The 22,014-nt window shown below is 41.8% G+C and overlaps 3 protein-coding genes across 7 annotated transcripts; 2 read left to right on the top strand and 1 right to left on the bottom strand.

Annotated features, from left to right (window-relative positions):
- Positions 1 to 1,643: 1,643 nt before the first annotated feature.
- lrrc10 (leucine rich repeat containing 10) lies at positions 1,644 to 2,456 on the top strand (the record flags this gene model as incomplete). Its single annotated transcript, XM_080438074.1, has 1 exon — positions 1,644 to 2,456. One exon carries the CDS (start codon positions 1,644 to 1,646, stop codon positions 2,454 to 2,456), a length of 813 nt encoding a protein of 270 aa, XP_080294200.1.
- Positions 2,457 to 4,453: 1,997 nt separating this feature from the next.
- Positions 4,454 to 7,077, bottom strand: LOC308091373 (seipin-like). Its single transcript, XM_080436951.1, has one exon. The coding sequence runs from the start codon at positions 7,065 to 7,067 to the stop codon at positions 5,928 to 5,930; it is 1,140 nt and encodes a 379-aa protein (XP_080293077.1). The 5' UTR covers positions 7,068 to 7,077; the 3' UTR covers positions 4,454 to 5,927.
- Positions 7,078 to 7,303: 226 nt separating this feature from the next.
- fnbp4 (formin binding protein 4) lies at positions 7,304 to 21,349 on the top strand. Of its 5 annotated transcripts, none has more exons than XM_080436943.1 (17): positions 7,304 to 7,813; positions 10,651 to 10,722; positions 11,167 to 11,300; positions 11,430 to 11,607; positions 11,699 to 11,846; positions 11,992 to 12,094; positions 12,204 to 12,548; positions 13,262 to 13,457; positions 15,221 to 15,345; positions 15,475 to 15,579; positions 15,943 to 16,076; positions 17,071 to 17,231; positions 17,879 to 18,189; positions 18,297 to 18,414; positions 18,735 to 18,934; positions 19,993 to 20,150; positions 20,287 to 21,349. In XM_080436943.1, the coding sequence occupies exons 1-17, from the start codon at positions 7,414 to 7,416 to the stop codon at positions 20,375 to 20,377; spliced, it is 2,979 nt and encodes a 992-aa protein (XP_080293069.1). In that variant the 5' UTR covers positions 7,304 to 7,413; the 3' UTR covers positions 20,378 to 21,349. The 5 variants fall into 5 exon arrangements, with proteins under 5 accessions (XP_080293069.1, XP_080293070.1, XP_080293072.1 ...); XM_080436944.1 differs by having other exon boundaries at positions 17,882 to 18,189; XM_080436946.1 differs by having other exon boundaries at positions 17,915 to 18,189.
- The last annotated feature ends 665 nt before the right edge of the window (positions 21,350 to 22,014 follow it).

Genomic DNA, 22,014 nt, shown 5'->3' on the forward strand with positions numbered 1-22,014 from the left:
TGTTTTACATGTGTATTGTATTTGCTTTGTTTAGGACCCCAGGAAGACTAGAGGCTCATTCATGTGTCTCTAATGGGGATCCTTTAATAAACATAAATTCAGAGGGCTCCAAACAGTAAGTGGATGAGAAGGAGGGTGTGCTAAAAAAAGACCGTCAGCGAATAGAAACAGAGTAGGGGAGGCAAGCCAGTGCCCCCTCCGATAAGAAAAATGAAATTCCTGCCTGGTTTTATCTGGTTAGAAAATAGCTCTAATGAAGGTACACAAGATAGCATAGATAAATCACACTTCAGAGTGAACTAAAAGAGCGGAGTGATATGACAGTGCAGTAAGTTCTGGAATATATCATCAACCAAAATAATCAGAAAATAGCATTCAGGGGACATATCTCTGTATGTAGTCATGTAACATTCTTCCACAACCATATTATGTTTTGAATGACAGGGTTTTATGTTAGTCTAGTGTTAAGACCCACAATACACAAGTCTAAACTCTAAAGCATCACGTTTTCCCCTTGAAGATTGGGTAAAGCATCACGTTTTCCCCTTGAAGTTTGGGTATTTCTTTGAGCAACACAGTTACACAAAGGAGTATAATTCAGATTACATGTGAGAATCTCAGACAAGTTGACCTCAGACGTGTTGCTGCTGACAAAACCCAGGCATTGCCTGGCATAGTACACATCCCTCTGATATGCCCCTTTACTTTTTTGAGAGACTGATACTTAATTTTCCACTCCTTGCAACAAACATTTGAAAGCACTTTTTTGGCTACTTTTTCGTTAAGCACAAAACACTTACAAAGCAACGGTCTAATGCTTGACAAAGCACTAAGGAGGACACTTGCAACATTTGTGAGCAGTCACAAATTCTGAAAGTTGTTTGAGACTGGAGGTCTCCTTATGTGGCTCTGATAAAGGCACAGACCTAGAGCCGAGAGGAATGTATGATGACCTTCCCTGCTCTTTCATCACAAAGCACCTCTTATGCTGATCCATGGCACTCTCCACTCTCCACACAACCCACGCCCAACCCCTCCCTGTCTCCCTCGTCCACCTCTATCGTGTTTGAGAAGTAGGGGCAAAGTCATTAGGCACAAATGGGAGGAGAGAGCAGCTTGTGGTTGCTATCACTCGAGAGTCGGAGCAAATCTCAGTGCCACTGAGAGATAGGGAGATGACTGCACAGGGAATACATATATAACAAGGGAATACCATGTGTACGGTATAGACCTCATTAAGTAAGATAAACAAATGGGATACTTTGGGAGAAGCTGACAATCACTGCTGACCCAGGAATGAAGCAAGTATTTTTCATTATAAAATTATATTTCAGTTATTTCATTGGTGATGCTAATATACTAACCCTCTTATGTCACTTATTTCAAGTGCTTTGAAATGACAATTGCTTTGCCTTTGTCAAGTGAAAGTCATGGTGAAAAGCATTTTACTTGCCACACTGTTATTGTTTCAGTTGCAATGTTACACTTTTTAAATATGTTTGCATTAACCCTGATGACCTCAAAAGGGTGGTGAAGACTACCATTTTAATTGTTTTTACTCATCCCAACAGTTTCACTCAGTACGCACCTATTCTGACGTTAAATTGTGGAGGTGACCACTGGAGCGTCTATGAGCAAGCAGGATGGGGAATGCTTTGAGAGGTGTCATTGCCTTCATCCCCTCAGAACGAATCCAGCGTTATTTAGTGGGGGACTTGAAGGAAATGCCTTTAGATCGTACTCTGGACCTGAGCTGCCTACAGCTACGTCGGCTGCCAATTGCTGCCTGTGCCTTTGATGAGCTGGTGAAGCTCTACCTGAGCAATAACAATCTTAGCAGCTTACCAGCTGAACTCCAGGGCCTAAGGAAACTGCAGCTACTGGCCCTTGACTTCAACTGCTTTGAGAAGCTTCCTGCAGCAATTTGCAGACTACCACAACTCAATATCCTTTACCTAGGTAACAACAGGTTGTACAGCCTCCCAAGAGAATTGAGAGAGCTTACGGAACTTAACACTTTGTGGCTAGAGACTAACTGCTTCACTGAGTTCCCCCATGTTGTTTGTTCACTGCCCAATCTCAAGACCCTGCACTTGGGATATAACCAGATACGTAGTTTGCCAAGGGAACTTGGAGGGCTGGAGGAGCTACGGAGTATTTGGCTTGCTGGCAACCAGCTAAGTGAGTTCCCAGCAGTGTTGCTGGAAATGCACTTTCTAGCAGTAATTGATGTAGACCGTAACAAAATTCGCCAATTTCCAGTGTTGTCCCACCTGCAGGGGCTAAAACTTATCATCTATGACCATAACCCCTGCGTTAATACTCCGGTGGTGGGTGAAGGAGTTAGAAGGGTTGGGCGCTGGGCAAACAACTCAGATGATGAAGAGGATGATGGATCAAAACCAGTGAGTGAAACTTCTGCTGAGATCAAGGATCTTCCCACTGAGGAGGAATAGAACATGTATTGACTGACCTGCCAGAACAGGATGACACTAAAGAAGCACACTTAACAGCAAGCTGTTATTAGTCAAAGCATGTTACACAAGCGGCCTTGACGGGTGGTATTTGGTTCCAAATATGGTAACCACAAAGACATGGAGTTGAAAATGAAAAGCAAACAGCGGCGGACTGTCCGGTCCGGACCAAAATGCCAGGGCTGAATTTTGGTCCCAGTCCGGCCCTGAAAGCAAAGTATTAATCAGCTACAATAGATTCTTACCAAATCAAGACTTTCTCTTTTTAGTGAGCTATGGTACAATATGTCAGTAGGGGCTGAATTTATCATTCCCAGCTGATTAACAAACATATTAATCATTTATTTGAGAAATATTGTTACATATCACACTGGCAAATAGCTGGCAACCCTTTTCTTTTCTTAATAATGTGAAATAAAGGCAAGAGAATTCATTACAATGATTAAATTATGCCAGTGTCAGAGATATATATCTACCTGCCAAGGCTAAGTACTTAATACACATGATGAATAGTTGTAGTCAAGCAGTGCACTCCATATCCAGACCAATGCATAATTTATCTGATAGATGGGGTTATGGCTTCTAATTCGCTTGAATAGCATTGCTATATAATGACCTGAACAAAATTGGACAATATTAATATATATATATAAATGAATAAATAAATACATAAATGTATGTATGTATGTATGTATGTATGTGTGTATGCATACAGTATGTATATATATATATATATATATATATATATATATATATATTTAATTGGCTCTGTACTAGGTCTGCTCTTGTTGCCTTCTACAATCTACACCAAATCTCTTGTAGATCGGCATTCTTAGATAATTCCTAAGATAATTCAAGAATTTCTCACCATTAGACCTCAGTATAAAAACATCTATAACCTGAACAATAACATTATAGATATGTGTTAATATAGTTGAATAATGTTTAGCATATGATATGAATTTTGTTTTTTTTAAGTCACGTCATTTTCAGCAACCAAAAGCAGCTGTATTTTATAAAGACATTAGAATAAGAATGAATAAGTCCCCCTACTGATTAATGAGCTGGGTGAAGAATGGGTAACATAATGCTATTACAGTGACTATTCATGATACTTGGACATACATTTTATGCACAAACTAAACTGTTTTAGAAGAATATATATATTAAAAATACAAACAAAATTAAAATGTTTATTTTTTTTTACATTTCTGTTGGGATTGAAGATCTATTGAATACACTTTTAAGATATACCTGCATTGGTATGAGGGTTCGAGTTTGAATATTTGCTTTCCAAAACTATAGTTTGGCAAGTGTGTGTTGAATTATTGACTACACATTTAAGCATGCATGAGATGTACATTCCTCTAAATATGGTGATCTTCACTTTTTGAATAAATCTATTTTTAACTCAGAAATGGTTTGTGCATCTTGTTGTTCTAATGAAAAGGAATAACTTTATCACCTAATATGAGAGCTTAAACCCACAGTCACAAATGAGGACAACAGTGTGACAGGGTTAAAGTTTGCTGAATGGAGGAGAAGTTATTTTCTGTTAGAACATTTGAAATTCATTTAAATAGAAAGTAAGATTAACTAATAAATTATTTCAAAGCCTTTATTGTGTTACGAAGCATATCGTGTGTATTCATTGCAAACTAAGAGATATGAAACAATATTTTTACAGCAACAAAAACAATACAATACTTTGCAAAAAGTCTATTCAACTACTTAAACACACTATGTCTTTGGCATGAAATCCTTCGCCTAAAAAGTTTGCAACAAGCCTTTCGTGTATTTCCTTAAAGGAGTAGTTCACCCCCAAAATGAATTTTCGATTACTCACCTCATGGAGCCTTGAATTCATGGAGATTTTTTTATTTTTGTCGCATGAGCCAATAATTTGATAACTGGCGGAGTCTCCGGTAGGAAAAGAGTCTCCATTGAGTCTCCTACTGGAGACTTTAGGAATGCGACAAAAACAAAAAAATCTCCATGAATTCAAGGCTTCATGAGGTGAGTAATTGATAGCAAATAAGTCTATTTTGGGTGGACTACTCCATTAAGATCTAACTCCCCTGAAATGTAGGGCTTCACAGGGGTCATCATGTTAAGCCCTGTTTCTGCACCTTTTCTACATGTCTTAAACTTCACTTGCTTTTCATAGGCATATAGTATACAATCTTAATTTAACACTTAGCTAAAGAAACAGTAACTGCTCAAATACTCGATAACTTAACACAAGAGCAACACATTCAACAATAGAAACTAAATTGTAACAATGCAGAAAGAAAGACCCGAAGGAATGGAATCAGGGTTCCACTTCTGTAATGAATGACCTCTGTCGGTGGTTCCCAAAGTGGGGTCCAGGGACACCCAGGGGTCCTAGAGGTGGTTACAGGGGGTCCCGAGCAAAATGAGTTAATATAGCATCAAAATCGGTTACACACAGTTTAACCCTATAATTTCATACTTCAGCCATTTTAAAATAGCCGTTGCAGATCTATTTTCAAAATATTTTTAATTGTTCTCTTATGGGTGTCCCTGGCACAAAATTATCAGATAGGGGTTTGTGTCCAAATGCATATCAATTTGGCGGTCCTTGACATGAAAATGTTTTACGTAAAGTTGCTGTGGCAGTAAATCATCAAATTAAACTGAGGCTGAAGTTCTCCGAAAATCAAGATGAGGCCACAGAGTAAAGGTTACACATTTGTATATTTTAACACAAGTTGCCCTGTCCAACTTATTTTCCAAAACAAAATCGCTCTGTAAAAGCCTCTGAAAAAAAGTATGCATTGTCACCCACCCACCGACCATAGTTCTAAACAGAATTGAAAGAGCTTTAATGAGACAATAAAACAAAATGTTGCACCACGTTCAGCAGTCTTCAAAAAAACACTGACCAAAATACACACATGCAGGGCATAATGGTCTTTTTTAATGGAAAAGGTTGAAGAGCTGTGGGACAACCACTTAAACCTAATCTAAGCAAATGTTGAAGTTAGACAGTGTGGAATACTATCATCAGATGCAACACAACGTGCATGACCAAAAAAGGAGTGTCAACTTGTTCACTGATAGCAGACTGCAATGCCAATTGCCAGTGTACTGTATTTTGACTATAGCTCTATCTGAGCTCTATCTGAGTGATGGAATGTTTTCAGGAAACTGTTCAATAATATAAACCCCTATGTGGAAAAAAGCACAGGGCTGAGGTCAACATTTACATGTTAAAATGAGGTAAACATGATATCAAGACGACAGGACAATAAACAATAACAAGTTAATAACAGTGTGGTAAGTGAAACAATAAGCTACAGGAAATATTTTCACATGCACCTGTGTTCGTGCAGCTTCATCACTGGTTTGCATCAACCTATCAATATGATGAGAAACAGATATTTTGCGACCGATTTCCATACAAATATAAGTTCATGGCAGGTCACTGGTTCACAGGCTCATCCAGGGTCCAGGTCGCTGTCGAAGAACAGTTTCAGCCGAGTGAGGCTGCTGAGATGTCTCCAACAATCCTTCCCTCTCTTTGGTCCCCGTAGAATCACAAGGCTCTTCCTGGCTCACTGTTTTCCCACTAATCCCTTGGGGCTCTGGGACCACTGACGGTTCCTTTGTTGACGATTCCACTACGGTGTTGTTAGATGGCTCGTAAAGAGAGAGAGAACCAATTTCACGAGGCGTCTGGAGTTCTCTCATTGACGTGACCCTCTCCATGCGCTTCCGAGCTTCCTCTTTCCTCTGTTGGAAGCGAGTGTTGTCTCCCACCATAACTCTCACTTTCTCTGGGGGCCAGAGCCCCCCCCACATAACCTGCAAGTAGCTGAAAAGCACAATCACAATGAGGAAGGCAAAATTACTGGCCACACCCACCACTGCAGACGTTATGGGGAAGTTGTACAGGACATATCTTATGCCGGTAAAGTAAGCATGGATTCGAAGCTGAGCTGAATACAACTGCACCCGTTTAGAATGGAACACGATGACGGCACCGAATGTAGGTTGAGAAGCAATGGACTTGTAGTCTGGGTACAGCTCCACTTCTATGAGTTGCTTCTGCTCCGATATACCGGTCAGCAGAAGAGGAGCAAAAAACAGGGTGCTCAGACTCTGTAGAAGGGCAGAGCGGTAGTGCAGCATTGCAGAACGCCCCACAGATGACACTATCTCTCCCCCCTTGGTATAACAAGACACCTGGATCATAAACATACCTAGCTGTTCGTTGACTGGAGACTCTGGCATTTCTAATTCCAAAGATATCCTATATGGCAGACCATGAGCCATCACCTGGTCTCGTCCATTCTTCAGGAATGAGATATTGGCTGTGGGGAATGAACAAAGCACTGACTCAGGGGTTTCACAGTCAGACCTGTAGTAGTAGTGCAGAGACGTAGAGAAGCTGACAGAGGGCATGTACGAATAGTAGAAGCTTCCATACAGAAAGATGGACACCCACATCAGCAGACCGAAGACACAGCACAGGATGGCAGCCTGAAGCAGAGTCCGACGGGCTTTGTGGAAAGTGACAGCCGCCACGTCCTGCAGCCACAGCAGAGCCTGTCCCGGAGTGCCCCCCATGGTGTCCAGTTCCAGTAGACTCTCCTGTCTACCCAGTCACTCTGGTCCAGTAGACCCCGTAGCTCTGGTCCAGTAGACTCTTGTGTACCCAGTCACTCTGGTCCAGTAGACCAAGTCACTCTGGTCCAGTAGACTCTCGTGTACCAAGTCACTCTGGTCCAGTAGACTCTCGTGTACCCAGTCACTCTGGTCCAGTAGACCAAGTCACTCTGGTCCAGTAGACTCTCGTGTACCCAGTCACTCTGGTCCAGTAGACCAAGTCACTCTGGTCCAGCAGACTCTCGTGTACCCAGTCACTCTAGTCCAGTCCCAGAGGAGGACGGAGGTCAGGACGTTCCTATCCTCTATGAGTGGGGCTCCTCCAGCCCAGAAAGCTTTTCCGATTTGGATTTCTTTCCCTATCGTTAGCTCCGATCATCTGCTTTCCCAGCGAACATCACAACAACAACCGACTGTACGGAGCAAGAGATTTAATATCAATAACCTTCCGCGCCGGCAGCCTTTTGAACCGGATGTACATGATGATGACTTCTTTGTAGCTGCTGCACCCAAACGACGTCAACAGCAGCAGATCAGAACAAATCCATCGGCCCCACATTCACAACGACCAGGGATGATGGGGAAGAAGACTCGCCTGGCAGGAGTCGGGACGGTGGGACGGAGGACCATCCTGCAGCTGTCTCCACCCGGGCTTCGCAGCGGGGCGGCCGGCGGCCGGGAAGAGGCCGGTGGGTCGGGGTCCGAAGGTGAGAGAGAAGAGAACTGAACGGGCCTTTGAATTCTGCTAGTCGTTAGCACGTTGGCTAACGTGCTAGGCAACTGCGATATGTTGTAAGTCTATGGGCAACTGTTATGTTAGCCGGCTAGCTAGCGTGTCAGCAGTGTTGCCGTGTCAGCAGTGTTGCCATGTCTGCAGTGTTGCCATGTCCGCTTATTATAAGCAACTGTGGGCTTGATTTTCTGTAAAGTTGCTTGTAAATATTGGTAGTTGCGTTTTTTTTGTACAGCTTATTTGGGCTTGCTTCACAATTTGTTAATTATTCTAACCAGTGGTTCTCAAATATTTCGACGGACCCCCAAATTATTAAACAAAATGTATTTGTCCCTAACCCCCCCATCTGAAAATGTTTTGAGCTAGGGAGCCCCTAGCTCCAATCGGAACCTCACCCTCCGCTGAGCTACATAGCGGAGGGAGAGGTTCTAAATGGGGCTAGGGAGCCCCGTGCCAGATTTGTTTTATTGTTAGAATGTTAAAAAAAAATCTAAATCTTATCACATTTTATTTCGAGATTTTTTTTTAAAGCATCGCGTCGCGTTGTGAGCCTTTAGATCGACTATTTTCAAATAAAAGGGCGAATGGGGGCGGGCTCGCTTCTTTTGGGCTTGTTTTCATAGACCTGGTTGCTTGTTACTCTCTCAAAAACCTGGCAACACTGCATGTCATCAAACGTGCCAAGAAGGGCTAGCAGAGCGGAAGGGTGATTATTGTTAGCGAGCTAACGAAACGTGCTAACTGGTTCGAGCTAACCAGGCAAATTGGAGAAATAGTGGCGTTTTTCTGCCAGTAGCGCCTGTTAAAAGTTCTCTGGACTGGAGTCGGACTCTGCTATCCACTTAGGTTAGTAATAAGCATTTCTTAAACATTAGTTTTGTATTATTTATAGATAGTTTAAGTGTTGACGGCCCTTTACGGGGACCAGAACGACCGGCTTGTCGTGTCTGATGTGCCGGGTTTCAACATTCGCCCAAATTGTCTCGGTTTTTTTACCACAATATAATAATAATAGTCACAATATTATATAATACTTGTTTCCAGTGATTTTAAAAATACGTTTTTCATGTTCTGCCCGCTCATTACCTAACCGATAATGAACATTGGTGTAAAGTAACTAAGTACATGTACTCAAGTGCAATGTTGAGGTATTTGTACTTGAATGGAGTACTTCCAATTTTCAATACTTTTACTTCTACTCCACTACATCTCAGAGGCAAATATACTTTTACGCCACTACAATTATTCGAAAGCTTTACCAGTTACTAGTTTGTAGATTTGATTATTATTACAAAACATACATTAACCACCTCAGCCCTCCATTTGAAAATAGCCGATCTACAAGCTCACTAGCTGTAGAATACAACTCTCGTAGACGTATTTATGATTCTGACGTTTTCAATCTTGAAAACGTCAGAATCATAAATACGTCTACGAGAGTTGTATTCTACAGCTACAAGCTCACAATGAGCCATTTTCAAGAGTTTTATACATTTGAAAACTTGTCAAATTGGACATTCTGCATAATAAATAAGTACTTTCTACTTTTGGTACTTTAAGTACATTTTGATACCAATACTTCTGTTCTTTTACTCAAGTAAATTTGGATTCCGGACTTTTACATGTTACAGAGTATTGATACTTTTACTTAAGTACACCAGAAATGCCCCCCCCCCCCCAACTGTTTACTGTACATATTTTTCTTTTTGATAACTACTCGTATATGATGTTTTTGCATAGTATTGTATATGTGTCTGTCACTTATATGTTTCGATGAATTGAATACACAGGACCACAATGGAAACAAGCCATAGTGCTTTCTTGGGTTTAATCCTATTTAGCATCCCTTTGTATAGAACTGTACTTTTCTGTCCTTTTTTCCCCTCCAAACTGCTAAATAAAGTATTCAATCAATCGATCAGGTAATGAGTGGGCAGAACATGACAATACTAAAATGATAGTTACACATCATAGTAGCTGTAGTATACAACCCTCGTAGACGTATTTATGATTCTGACGTTTTCAATCTACGAGAGTTGTAGGGTGCACTTCCCATAGTGACCTGGACTTTCTGCACTATGCCCCGTAGACACTCCAAACATTGTACAAAATGAAAATAAAGGTGCTTACCGCCGAGCCCCAAATGTTAACTGGGTCTACGGGGTAGTAGTGTAATGTAATAATCCATATCTTTCAATGAAGAAGTGTTTTAATGCCGTTTGTGGCCGAACGCCATTTTTTCACCCTCGTTTACTTCCTGTTTACATCCTACTATATAATTGGAGTAACCTCTGTCTGTCTGTCTGTCTGTCTTGGTGTCTTGGGTCGACCGGGTATGGGCTAGTTTAGTGTAATTCCGGGTTCCACCGGATGCGCCCCGTCACTACCCGTCACTACCGCCCATTGGGAACTTCCGACAGAATCGGCCACAGACGGCATTAAAACACTTCTTTATTGAAAGATATGGATTATTACATTACACTACTACCCCGTAGACCCAGTTAATATTTGGGGCTCGGCGGTAAGCACCTTTATTTTCATTTTGTACAATGTTTGGAGTGTCTACGGGGCATAGTGCAGACAGTCCAGGTCACTATGGGAAGTGCACCCTACAACTCTCGTAGATTGAAAACGTCAGAATCATAAATACGTCTACGAGGGTTGTATACTACAGCTAGGAAACACCCATGTTGCATGTGGACGATTTTTAAAATAATGGTCACCCTACTGTTAGTGAACCTTTCAGTGGTGTTGCTGATGCCATTGTGTGTGGTTTGCTTTATTAAATGTTTCTCTTGGGTCTGTTTGCAGACGAACAGGACGGCGACGCACACAGATTTGTGAGAGAAAAAAACGCTGACATGAAGCCCCGACCAGCCGCAGGTGAGGTTTATACTTATACCAAACTCGTACACGGTAAAAATCCCCATGGTCCATTTGGTTCAATTTGTACTCTCCGAGTTAACCACTTAACCCCTATTCTGGGCTATTTTCAGCTAAGATATTTGGTGTAGAGGGGGAAAAAAGGAGGATGTTTATTATAGACCCCTGAGGGACTCCAGTCAATGCAGTTGTAGGGTTTCAGTAGTCAAGTGGTTAAACCCTCTATACTTAGTAAACTAACTGACAGGGGTCAACTCTGCACTTGGTCTGCTGGCTACACCAAATCGATCTCTTTGCCAAAAATAGCTGATCAGAGTCAGAACGTGTTGCAAGTCGCTAGAGACATACAGAGAAATAAAATATTATGTAACAAATGATTGTATTTGAGTGAAAACAAGATGGATATCTTATTTACCAAGTGCCTTGTTTGGTGTCCATCTTTAGAAGGGGGGTTGTCCCTTCTCGGTGCCTATGATGACAGTGATGAAGAGGATGCCGGGGAGTCCCAGCCTCCTGCTGCGAAGACTCAACGCAACCAGTCGGCTGACATTGACAGCACACTGGCCAACTTCATGGCTGTACGTATGACTTGAATCCTCCTCTAGAGATACTGGAAATATACACAATGGTAGAGAACTTCTGAAGGAAATAATACTCAATATGTTGAGGAAAATATTTATCTGTAATGTTCTGCTTTCCCTGCACAGGAAATTGATGCAATCACGACTCAGCCAAGTTCAGAGGACCCCACATCTTCAGAACCAGCTGCCGTCCCACCCAAGCCAGAACCTGACACACAGCAACCAATTCCTGTTGATGCGGGACAGAATCAGGAAAGCACCGACGCTGAATTCCAGTACAACACTGAACACTCGCTAGCTGGAGGTAATTAGGTGTCCAGTGTTTGAAATAAAGTGCACCAATTTTTCAACAGAACCATTTTTAATTGAGCTGTTATGTTATCTGTTGTTTTCAGTTGGTTTGAATATGGGAGATTGGCAAGAGGTGTGGGAGGAGAGCTCTGGATGCTATTATTACTGGAACACGATGACCAACGAGGTGGCCTGGGAGCTTCCTCACTACCTGGCTGACCAGATGCAGGGCCTGCAGCAATGTGCCAACACGTAAGTGTCCATTGCTCATTATCATGGCAGATAGAAAAGCACGAGTGTATGTGCCAGTTATTAATGCTCCTTCAGTTCTAGAGCATAGTGACTTGCATCTCATTGAATATAAAATAATTAATTTGAGTGTTTTTTTCTTTTGCAGCTCTGCCGTTAATGGCAATGGCACAACGCATACAGGTTACTACGCTGATCAAAATGTTGCACCTGCTACACCACCTCCGTCAAAGCATGAGGCAAAAACCAAGGCAAGTTCCACTTTGGATAAAATACCCATTGAAATCATCTTGATTTTTTGGGGGTAAATGAACTTGAATGAAACTTTGATCCCTTTATTGTTGTTTTTGTCTCCTAAAGGAGGTGATTGAGAGTGTGGTTGCCCTCACAAGCGAAGAGGAGGAGCGCCATGGAGTGGCCGCGTTGCTCCTTGGCCCCCTTATCCCCTCTGAAGTGAAGGAGGCAGAAGAGAAGTGGAGGAAAACGTTAATCGGAGCCTCGGACGAGAAGGAGAACAGCCTGGACTCTGACGGAGGGGGCAGCGGCATTCCCGGGTCCCCCTTGGCCACCCTGCAGGACCCAGACTCTACCCCCATGGGCCAGAAAGATCCCCATAGCGGTGTAACGTCAGAGGCGAACTCTGATGCTGAGCAGGAGACAGAAGAAGACACTATGGAGCTGGAGTTGGCCCTGGAGAGGAAAAAGGTGGGCTTAAATGCAGTACATTCTAGGGGTGTAAAGATGCAGGTAGTTTTCTGATGTAATCCTATTGCTTAAATCACAAAATATGTAATCATATCTTAATCTAGGCATATATGTTTTCAAAACCAGTTTGAAAAGTTAACTGATCTATAATTAGGCCTGTCACAATGTTGCATAATAGTAATTATAATCGTAGTTATTTGGAATAATTGTTAAAATTGTTTCCATTCATCCGTTTAAATTAATCTGTGGAAAAATAGCAGAAATAGTCGATCTACAATTTCAGCTTGTAGATACATTTGTTCATGTATGTACTGTACGCATGTTTATTTATGTGGTATGTTATAAGGCAGTATGTAATACGAACAGGAAGGTTCACAGTTGTTTTCTTTTCGTGTAATGTGTCATATAATCTCATATGGGATGGGCTAAAATGGTGGCATGACACGAAAACAAATAATATATAATTCATTCATATAGATCGGCTATGTTTGAAGATTGTGAATGTATTAAATATATGCCTGTTTTGGCCATAGTGATGGTACATTATTTATTTTGATCATTGGTGTAATTTCTTTATCATATCTACCTTTTACAATTTTTGTTTACAAAGCCTAAAAGGCAATTGCAAAATTAACTGCAATTATATGTATGACAATCATCAACTAATATTTTCATGATTGTGACCATCAATAATCTTCTTGACTGTCCCCCAGGCTGAGCTGCGGGCTCTGGAGGAAGGTGATGGGAGTGCAGGAGGTTCCAGTCCCTGTTCTGAGACGAGCCAGGATGCTGCTGGCCCTGGGCCTCATGGCCTTGTGAAGAAAGGCAGATGGAAGACTGCCTTCCTCCGTGCAGCCAGCCCTGACTCCAACAGCAGAGGCTCTTTCACACAGGAGAGCACAGACACGGGTTAGTGTGGATTCACGTTCTCTGTTGCCATTATAGATTTCCATCATTTGGATTCCATAGAGGCAATCAATGATTTAAAAATAAAGTGCTGGCGGGAGTGTACAGAGATTGCTGCGGCGTAGATGAGAATGGTCAGGCTACTAATCTACAAACCATGATCAATCCCCATACAAATAATTTATAATACCTACCATAATTTGGATGGTGGGCGGAGTGATGTAATCTGGAGAGAGAACCAGCACTCTTGTGTGTCCTTGAAGTAGCCAGACAGGTATGGAGAGTAGTCACACATTCTTAAGGTGACTCTCCACCAAACAGACTAGTTCAGACTGCAACAGACTGGTATTCGGTTGGCAAAAGTTGGCATTTAGTCTGTCAGCCGACAGACTAAATGCCCATTGATGTGCTAATGCATTATTCACCTGTTTCGTAGGCTGTGTGTTTTCCACTTCCTGTCGATTTGATCCAATGAAATCCAATGAAACTGGTCAGATGACCAATGATATCCAATGAAATCGACAGGAAGTGGAAAACACACAGCCTAGGAAACAGGTGAATAACTTTCAGCCCAATCTGGGAACCCATCGCCAAATAAAAAGGAAAAACAGCTCTGCTGTTTTTTACTATTAGCCTGCCAGCATTGCCAGGTCTGCTTATTATAAGCGACTGGGCTTGTTTCCCTGCAAAGTCGCTTGTAAATAGGGATGTTCCCAGCGTTTTTTCTTCACTGACGTGCAGTGGTGTAAAGTAACTAGTACATTTACACAAGTACTGTACTTAAGTACAAGTTTGAGGTACTTTTACTTGACTGGAGTATTTCCAATTGTCTATACTTTTACTCCATAACAATTATTTGACATTTTTAGTTACTAGTTACTTTGCAGATATAAATCATTATAAAACATACATTAACCACTTTAGCCCTATTTTATACCTATAGGCTATTTGAAAATAGCAGATCTACAAGCTCACAACGTGTTGCGATGCCACGCGTTCTGAGCTTGTAGATCTGCTATTTTCAAACATTTTAGTACTTTTACTTTTGGTACTTTAAGTACATTTTGATACCAATACTTTAGTACTTTTACTCAAGTAAATGTTGAATTCCGGACTTTTACTTGTAACAGACTCAGAGTACATCTATTGCATTGATACTTTTACTTAAGTAAAACATTTGAGTACTTTTTCCACCACTGCTGACATGTACACAACATTTTTTAAAACGGTTATTCAAATAAACAAAATTAAATATAATTAATTTATTGAAATTAACACCCAGAAAATAGCTAAAACTGAGCACATTTCGATCTATAAGGCCAAATCTCATTTGAAAAAAATATATTAAGAGTACATGAAAGCCAATTAAAATGTTTATACTATTGGAATCTTACACACCTGCTCCCAATAAATTACATCACCACAGCGCAAAAGTAGGTCAAATCAATCAATCTCTCTCTGGGAGCGACAACGAGAAACAGTGAATGTAGGTTTTCATAGACATGGTCGCTTGTTTCTCTCACAGAATCTGGCAACACGAGAGCCCTCTCTCTGTGTTGTTGTCACACTTCTTCTCTGCTACATGGCTACTCCCAGTCGGGCCAAGACTGAACATGTTCGGTCGGCTCTGGGTCGGCCAAAAAGGTCCCGACGGACCTCTAACCGACAGGCCGACGATATCGAACGCTTCCCGACGCCAAGTCGGCCCAAAATCGGTGCGGTGGAGAGCTAGCTTTAAAGCCCTTGTCTTCATGTGTGTTCTGTAGCAGATCCTAAAGTCCCAGAGAAGGCTCCAGCACCAGCAGTTGAGGAGAAGGAATCGGAGCAAACTGAAGATAAAACGGCGTTAAAAACTCTGGGAAAAGAGGAGGTGGAAACGCCTGAGCTCAAGGTAACTGCAGCAACGATAACAAACAGAAGTAATTAGATGAAGTAGAAGTAAACGGAAGTAATGAGATGAAGTAGAAGTAAACAGAAGTAATTGATGAATGAATTAACAACTTGTGTGAATGTGCTTAAGTTTCAGATCGGAGAATTGGCCAACACTTTAACCAGCAAGTTGGAGTTCCTAGGGATAAAAGAAAAGGCTATCTCAAACTTTCAGCTGCTTCTGCTACAAACCGAGGTGAGATTTATGTGCCAGATAGGCTGCCTTCTCGTTGTGACGCTGTCTGACCTCTAAAATATTTAATGTGCACATTTTGTGCACAGCCACATGGCAGTATTAAATATTCAAAAGCTTCATTATAATCCATCACAAGGTATCTATGTGGAAGCTTCCTGTAATTATTCTTTTGCATTACTCATCTGTCTTTTTTTGGTCTTCTTTCCTTTGTCTCCCCTCCATCTCTCACTTCTACTGTATTCATCTTTCTGTTTTTATCTGCCTCTCCCATCTATCCTGTCACACCTGTTTATCCCATCCTCATCCTTTCATCCCCTGTACATTGCTTCCCCCCCCCCCCCCCTTGCCCTCTGTATCTTTCAGACACGAATTGCAGACTGGAGGGAAGGCGCTCTGAACGGGGTATATCTCCGCCGCAGGCTGCAGGAGGCTGCCGAACACATAAAACATTACGAACTTAACGCCACCCCTAAAGGCTGGTCCTGCCACTGGGACAGGTACGCGCTCCTAACTTTTCACATCTCTAAACTCCCCACCTCCCCTCAAAACTTACCGTGTGACTATATACCCCTCAGTGTCGGGGGTTGCAGACTTTTAACATGATTTGGAGAAGTGGATCATAATACATTACCAGAAACAGACTCTCCATGTTTCGGTGATGCGATCCTGGCACTCTGCCTTGCCTGTTCTGATAAGAGAGCATCCACTCTGGGCCGGCCTGGTCCCTTCCTAATAATACCTGCCTCAGAGAGAGGACTCCTGGTCCCAATAGCACAGACTCTTTGGCTAGACTGACCCTGAGGTGAAGGCAGGGGAAAGCGGGTGGGGGTTGGGTGGGGGTAATGGTAGGAAGGTGGTACCGTGGGAAGAGCTTTGCACTTTTCAGGACTACAGCCCCCAGAATGCAACACTGACACAGAATGATGCCCTGGAAACGAGGAGTGTCACAAGCGTCAAATAAAAGTGAAGACGGACCGTTGAAGGGGATCCAGCAGGTCAGACCACCTCTATTTCATATCATGTTTCCTGTTTCTTTATTTCTTGACTGAGTGAAAATTCCTAGATATTTCCTATGTAAAGAGTTGACTGTGTGCTTGTTGTAACTTTATTTAATTCTGTTGATGATGCTTTCTGACTGGCATCTTCATGTGTTTTGGGAGGGAAATGGTTGTCTAAAGCTGAACATATCTGACAACCGTGAACCTCTGAATGCTAATTTTGATCAGCCTTTTCAGGACCAAAAGATGTTTTTTTGTTAATTTGTCTTTGAGATCAAGGTGGGTTCAACCTATCTATGTCCACAATCACATTCCAATTTGGTGTCTGCCCTTGGATGGCTAAAGTTGCTGTCCAGACCAACATTACTGCCTCCACCGTGTGGCAGCTTTGTCCACCCCCTTAACCCCACTGTCCCCAGGATGTCATGGCATGCAGCTAGTTGCAAGGATAGTCGTTGAGACTTGTGCCTTCTATCTCTGTTCTACTCTCTAGAGAGCACAGGCGATATTTCTATGTGAACGACCGGACCAGTGCCTCCCAGTGGGATTTCCCAGATGAAGAGGAGAACGAGGAAGACACGAAGTGTAGCCAGGTGCCCCAAACAACCAGTCAAGGAGACACCAAGACCTGTGTATCCACTGCTGGGATTGCAGGTCAGTAAAAAAAAAAGATAAAACGTCTCTAAAGGAGCTTTACAGTACCCTTTGCTTTATCTTTGCCTTCTTTTAGTAATCCATTTTGTATGAATTGTGCATACTTAGATCCTCCAGAATTTGGTTACCCATTGAGTATCCATAGAGAACATCTAAACATAAAAACCGAATCGACCACGACCAAAACGACAAGCTTGACACTTGGTGGTGTCCAGGATTCTGACGAGGGAGTGCTTGTCATTCACTAATGCTACATTTAGTGAATTGGCGTTCAGTTTGTGATGTCACACCTCTCAAGGAGTTGTGTGCCCTGTGTCAACCTACCTCCACCTACTGATATGTTTTACATTTAATTCAATGAATGGGCTAAAACTTAGCAGCAATAATAACAGCATCGCAGAACCATTGCAAAGACTTTTGGGCAGTCCTTGATATTGGATCGGTCTCAGGATTAGTTTTCAAAGCAGAAGGTGTAGGTCTTTTACTGCTGGTTTTCTCTGCGGGCCGAGCCCTTTCAATTAATTTAGATTTTCCGAGACGTATCATCCCTAGTCTCATTACTCGCCAGAAAATAATAATCTATTCAGGCTGTGATTGGCACAAACCAATGAGACAAATTCCTCACATGACCAAGCACTTTGTGTTAGCAGGATCATCTAGTCCTGTCTCTGTTGCCCCGGCAGCTCCCCCTCCGCCCAGCACGTCTCCCTTCTGGTCTGGACCTCAGCCCCCACTTCCTGACGGACCACCGCCACCACCACCACCTTCAGACTACCCCCCGCCTCCCCCTCCTCCCCCAGCCTCACCACCTCCACCCCCTCCCCCTCCGGACAGTGATGGAGAGATCATGGAGGTGGAAATGGAGATGGATGATGATGAAGGGGACCCCCCGCCCCCGGGAACAGAGGAAGATGGCAGCGGGCGGCCTCCATTACCTCCAGGCACCATAAGCACTAAGGTATTCGGGAGTTCTACCTCTTGTTACATTGTGTAAATTGTGCTCTCCAAATGTGTAAATTAAAATTATATAAACACTATCTTCATGCTGTGTGTTTTCTTCAACAGGTTGTGGAGTCTACAGCCACCCAAGCGAAGGGTCATAAACGCAAAGCTGGTCAGTTGACCAAGTCCATCACTATTGGAAGCTGCCCTATTATCTATACCCAGCCTGCTGCCGCCGCAGGTGAACAACACGCCATGACACATGATCCTAACAAATGTTCACAATTGTGATTATAATAATATATAGGACAGATGTCCCTTTAAAACTTTTGAAAGCAATATTTTTTCTTTATCCCAATACTTGTCCTATGTTATAATGGTTAGTTAAGTATAGTTTTTTTTTTAATAATGCCAACAAGTCATTTTAAGAAACTATTGCCAGACCGGATGTACGGTAAACCGGGAATTGCATATTTACTGGTTTTAAACTGGATGATAGAATGCTGCTTATAGCACTCTAAGACATTTGTGTTGATTTAGTTTGTTTCTCTGTATCTTCAGCCCCTGTAATACCAGCACCAAGTACCTATTGGGGTGTGCCTCCAGTCACCGCCACTCCTATGCCTGTTGAAACCACTGTTCCACCAGTCCCACCTTTCGCCATTCAACCACCACTGCCTTCATCCCAGCCACCCTGCGAGCCTCCAGGAGCTAAATCTCTACCCGTAGTAGACAAGACCAAAAAACTGAAAAAGGACAAGGTTGGTAATAAAACGTGTACTTCACATTGAGTGCCACAATAACCTTCCTCAAACAAGGCAACCTTGGCATATTTGAGCCGTTTGTAGTTGAGCTGCTTTGCATGCCTCAAATATTGAATCTTATTTTAAATTATTTATTAATATAACAAATTCATTTCTTATAAATATAACACTCTTTATCTATGAGACCTGGATAAAGCTATTGTGTTGAGCAAAGTCCTCTTTTATTGCAGTCATTGTAGCTGCAATTAAGTAATTTTAGTGTCCTATCCTGGATTTGAATCCGGGTCTCATTTATGACATTCTTCCAATAACGCATCCCTGCTGGGCTTGGGGAGACATTATGCTATAAGCTTCATGTAGTATAGTTGTCAGTAATGGGTGTGGTACCTGAACACAGGATCTCTATAGAGCACCGAAGTCCTGACGTGACTCGTTCATCCCCAGGTTTGCGGAAGTAATTTCTCTATGGAGAATAACATTGGGTCATCTTAGAATCGTCTCATATAAGAATTGTGGTCCAAAAATAAACACCGCGTGTCGGCGTTATTGTCAGGGAGGAGGTTCTGTATCGTTTATGATAGTCAGTCACTTATATTTGATACAGTCTGTTTCTGGCGAAAATGTAACTAATTCGGCGGAAGTAACATTAGCGTTTTCTCACCGTCAGTTGATGCTTCATATCCATAAGAGTCAACCCGCCGGGGTCATTTGTTTATTTTTGGAACACAGTTCTTATTTGACGCGATATTAAATACGTCTATGGGATTCAGAACAGGGGTGGAAAACTGCGAACCAGGTAGACAAACAAAGGATGTGTAAATGACGTCAGACTTCGGCGGTCTATAGAAGAGCAGGAAGACCACCTCTAACCACGACAGGTGTTAGTTATATTGTATTATCTTACTCTGATATACAGAATGGTCAAGGATTGCAGTTTTAATTGTCACACACACAAGTTGGTCGTTGTTTTAAAGCCTGAACATTTATGCAAAATATGTATGTTATTCTTCATACATACACGCAATTCTCATCCCATCCTTATGTTTCCTCTAAAGTCAAAGAAGAATAAAACAAAGATGCCATCACTGGTGGCGAAGTGGCAGACCATCCAGAAAGAGCTGGACGATGAGGAGAAGAGCAGCTCCAGTGATGAAGACCGAGATCTGCTCAACAAGAAGGGCATTGAGGAGTGGAAGCAGCAGCAGCTTCTTACGTAAGATTCAGTGCACGACTGAAAAGAGCAACTGTGCATGGCTTAAAAGTATTTTATGCCTATAGACTTAGATATCATGTAGTTGTGTTTTGCATGAGGAATTTTATTTTCAATTATGTTATTATTTCTCCCTCAGGGGAAAAGCTGGAAAGAACGCTAACTTCGAGGCACTCCCTATAGACTGGCGGGAAAGAGTGAAGAGGAAGAAGATGATGAATAGCACATAACATTTACCCTGACACAGAGCCTGCACACAGTTTCACAAATCTCATTTATCCTTCCCTTCCCCAGACCGAACGCTGGACAAATATGGGTGTGAATTTGAACTATCTACACCATTTTTCTGTATAGGATGGTGGTTATGAATGGGTTTTCTGGTTCCCTGTGGGGGGGGGGGGGGGGGGGGGGGGGGGGGGCTGAATGTTGTATTTCTTTTACAGACTGTAAAACCATACCCAGTTTTGGCATTTGTCCCCTGTATAGAATCCCAACAGGCTGTTTTCCTATTTTGTCTCTAATTCGATGGTACAACGGCAAGCTCTTAAGCATTTGGCTTTACTTTATTTTGGTTTGGGGACTTTTTTGTTTGTTTTTTATTACATTCACATCTGTGAAAGTATGTTGAATAGTTATTTAAATTTTGCCCTATACACTCTGTATCTGAAGAATCAACTTTTGTATTCTATTTATTTGTTCACAGAAGCACACAACTTAATAGGTTATGTTGGCAGAACAGATATTTAATGTCAAGAGCATTATGGTCTGTCTGTGGCTGAGCCACTAGGCACACCACTGTGACAACTTGCATACTTTTGATAATGGATCCCCCCGTTTCTTTTTCTTCTTCTAAAACCAAGTAGCCTACACTGTCCTATTTTGCTTGCCTTTACATAATTTGACGATCGCCACTCATGACTAGTTCATATCAGAAATGCTTAAGATAAAGTCAACAAAATGTGCCAAATGTGCCGATGGGTTGATTGTAAATATTCCACCTGTTTTGTAGATCCAGTGATCACCATGAGAATTCATTTGTTGGAAGGACTGTTCATTTTACTGAGCATTTTTACAGTTGTGTATATAGCATAATGTCTTAAGCAAATAGGATATGCCCCGATTTTGGGATTGGAAGGGAATGTCTAATGTATATTTTGTAAAAAGTTATTAAACAGTTTTTCTGATGCCATTTTTTTATTTGACTTTGAATTGATGCATCTTCATTGTAGACTGAAAATCCCACCGTGATGGACCAGACAGAGCTCAATGAAAATTGGTGTATATGGGCACTCCTTCACTATGTCCACACCATCTCTCAATTCAATACTACCATAATTACTATGTAATTCCATAATTACTATGTAATTCCATAAGGTTAGCATGTGAGAATTGCGTTGATGAGGGAGGTAAGTCTAGATTGATTGAAACATGGAAATGTATAAAGTGCAAGTTATTTTAATGTCATCCAACTGAGCAGAAATTTGATAAAGGTGAGAGATGACCATTCAGTTCTATGGCAATTGGGTCCTTGAGGGGGTTCCAGGGGTTCCTTAGGAAAAGTTGAACCACTAACCCTATTTTATATCAGGCTATTAAAATCACGCAAGCTTTTAGATATGCTGTTTTTGAAACAATTTGAAAAATCTTGAACATTATTGAATAATTAATAATCACAAAATATTCTCAGAATATTCCCACACATCAATTTGTGTCTTGTTTTTGAACTGTCTGGTGTAAAGTAACTAGGTACAGTTACTTAAGTACAATGTTTAGGTATTTTTACTTTACTGGAGTATTTCCAGTTTTCAGCACTTTTACTTATATATTCTACTCCACTGCATCTCAGTTAAATATGTTTTATATATAC

Source organism: Gymnoscopelus braueri, assembly GCF_963280865.1.
Source record: "Gymnoscopelus braueri genome assembly, chromosome: 9".
In the NCBI taxonomy this organism is placed as follows: domain Eukaryota; kingdom Metazoa; phylum Chordata; class Actinopteri; order Myctophiformes; family Myctophidae; genus Gymnoscopelus; species Gymnoscopelus braueri.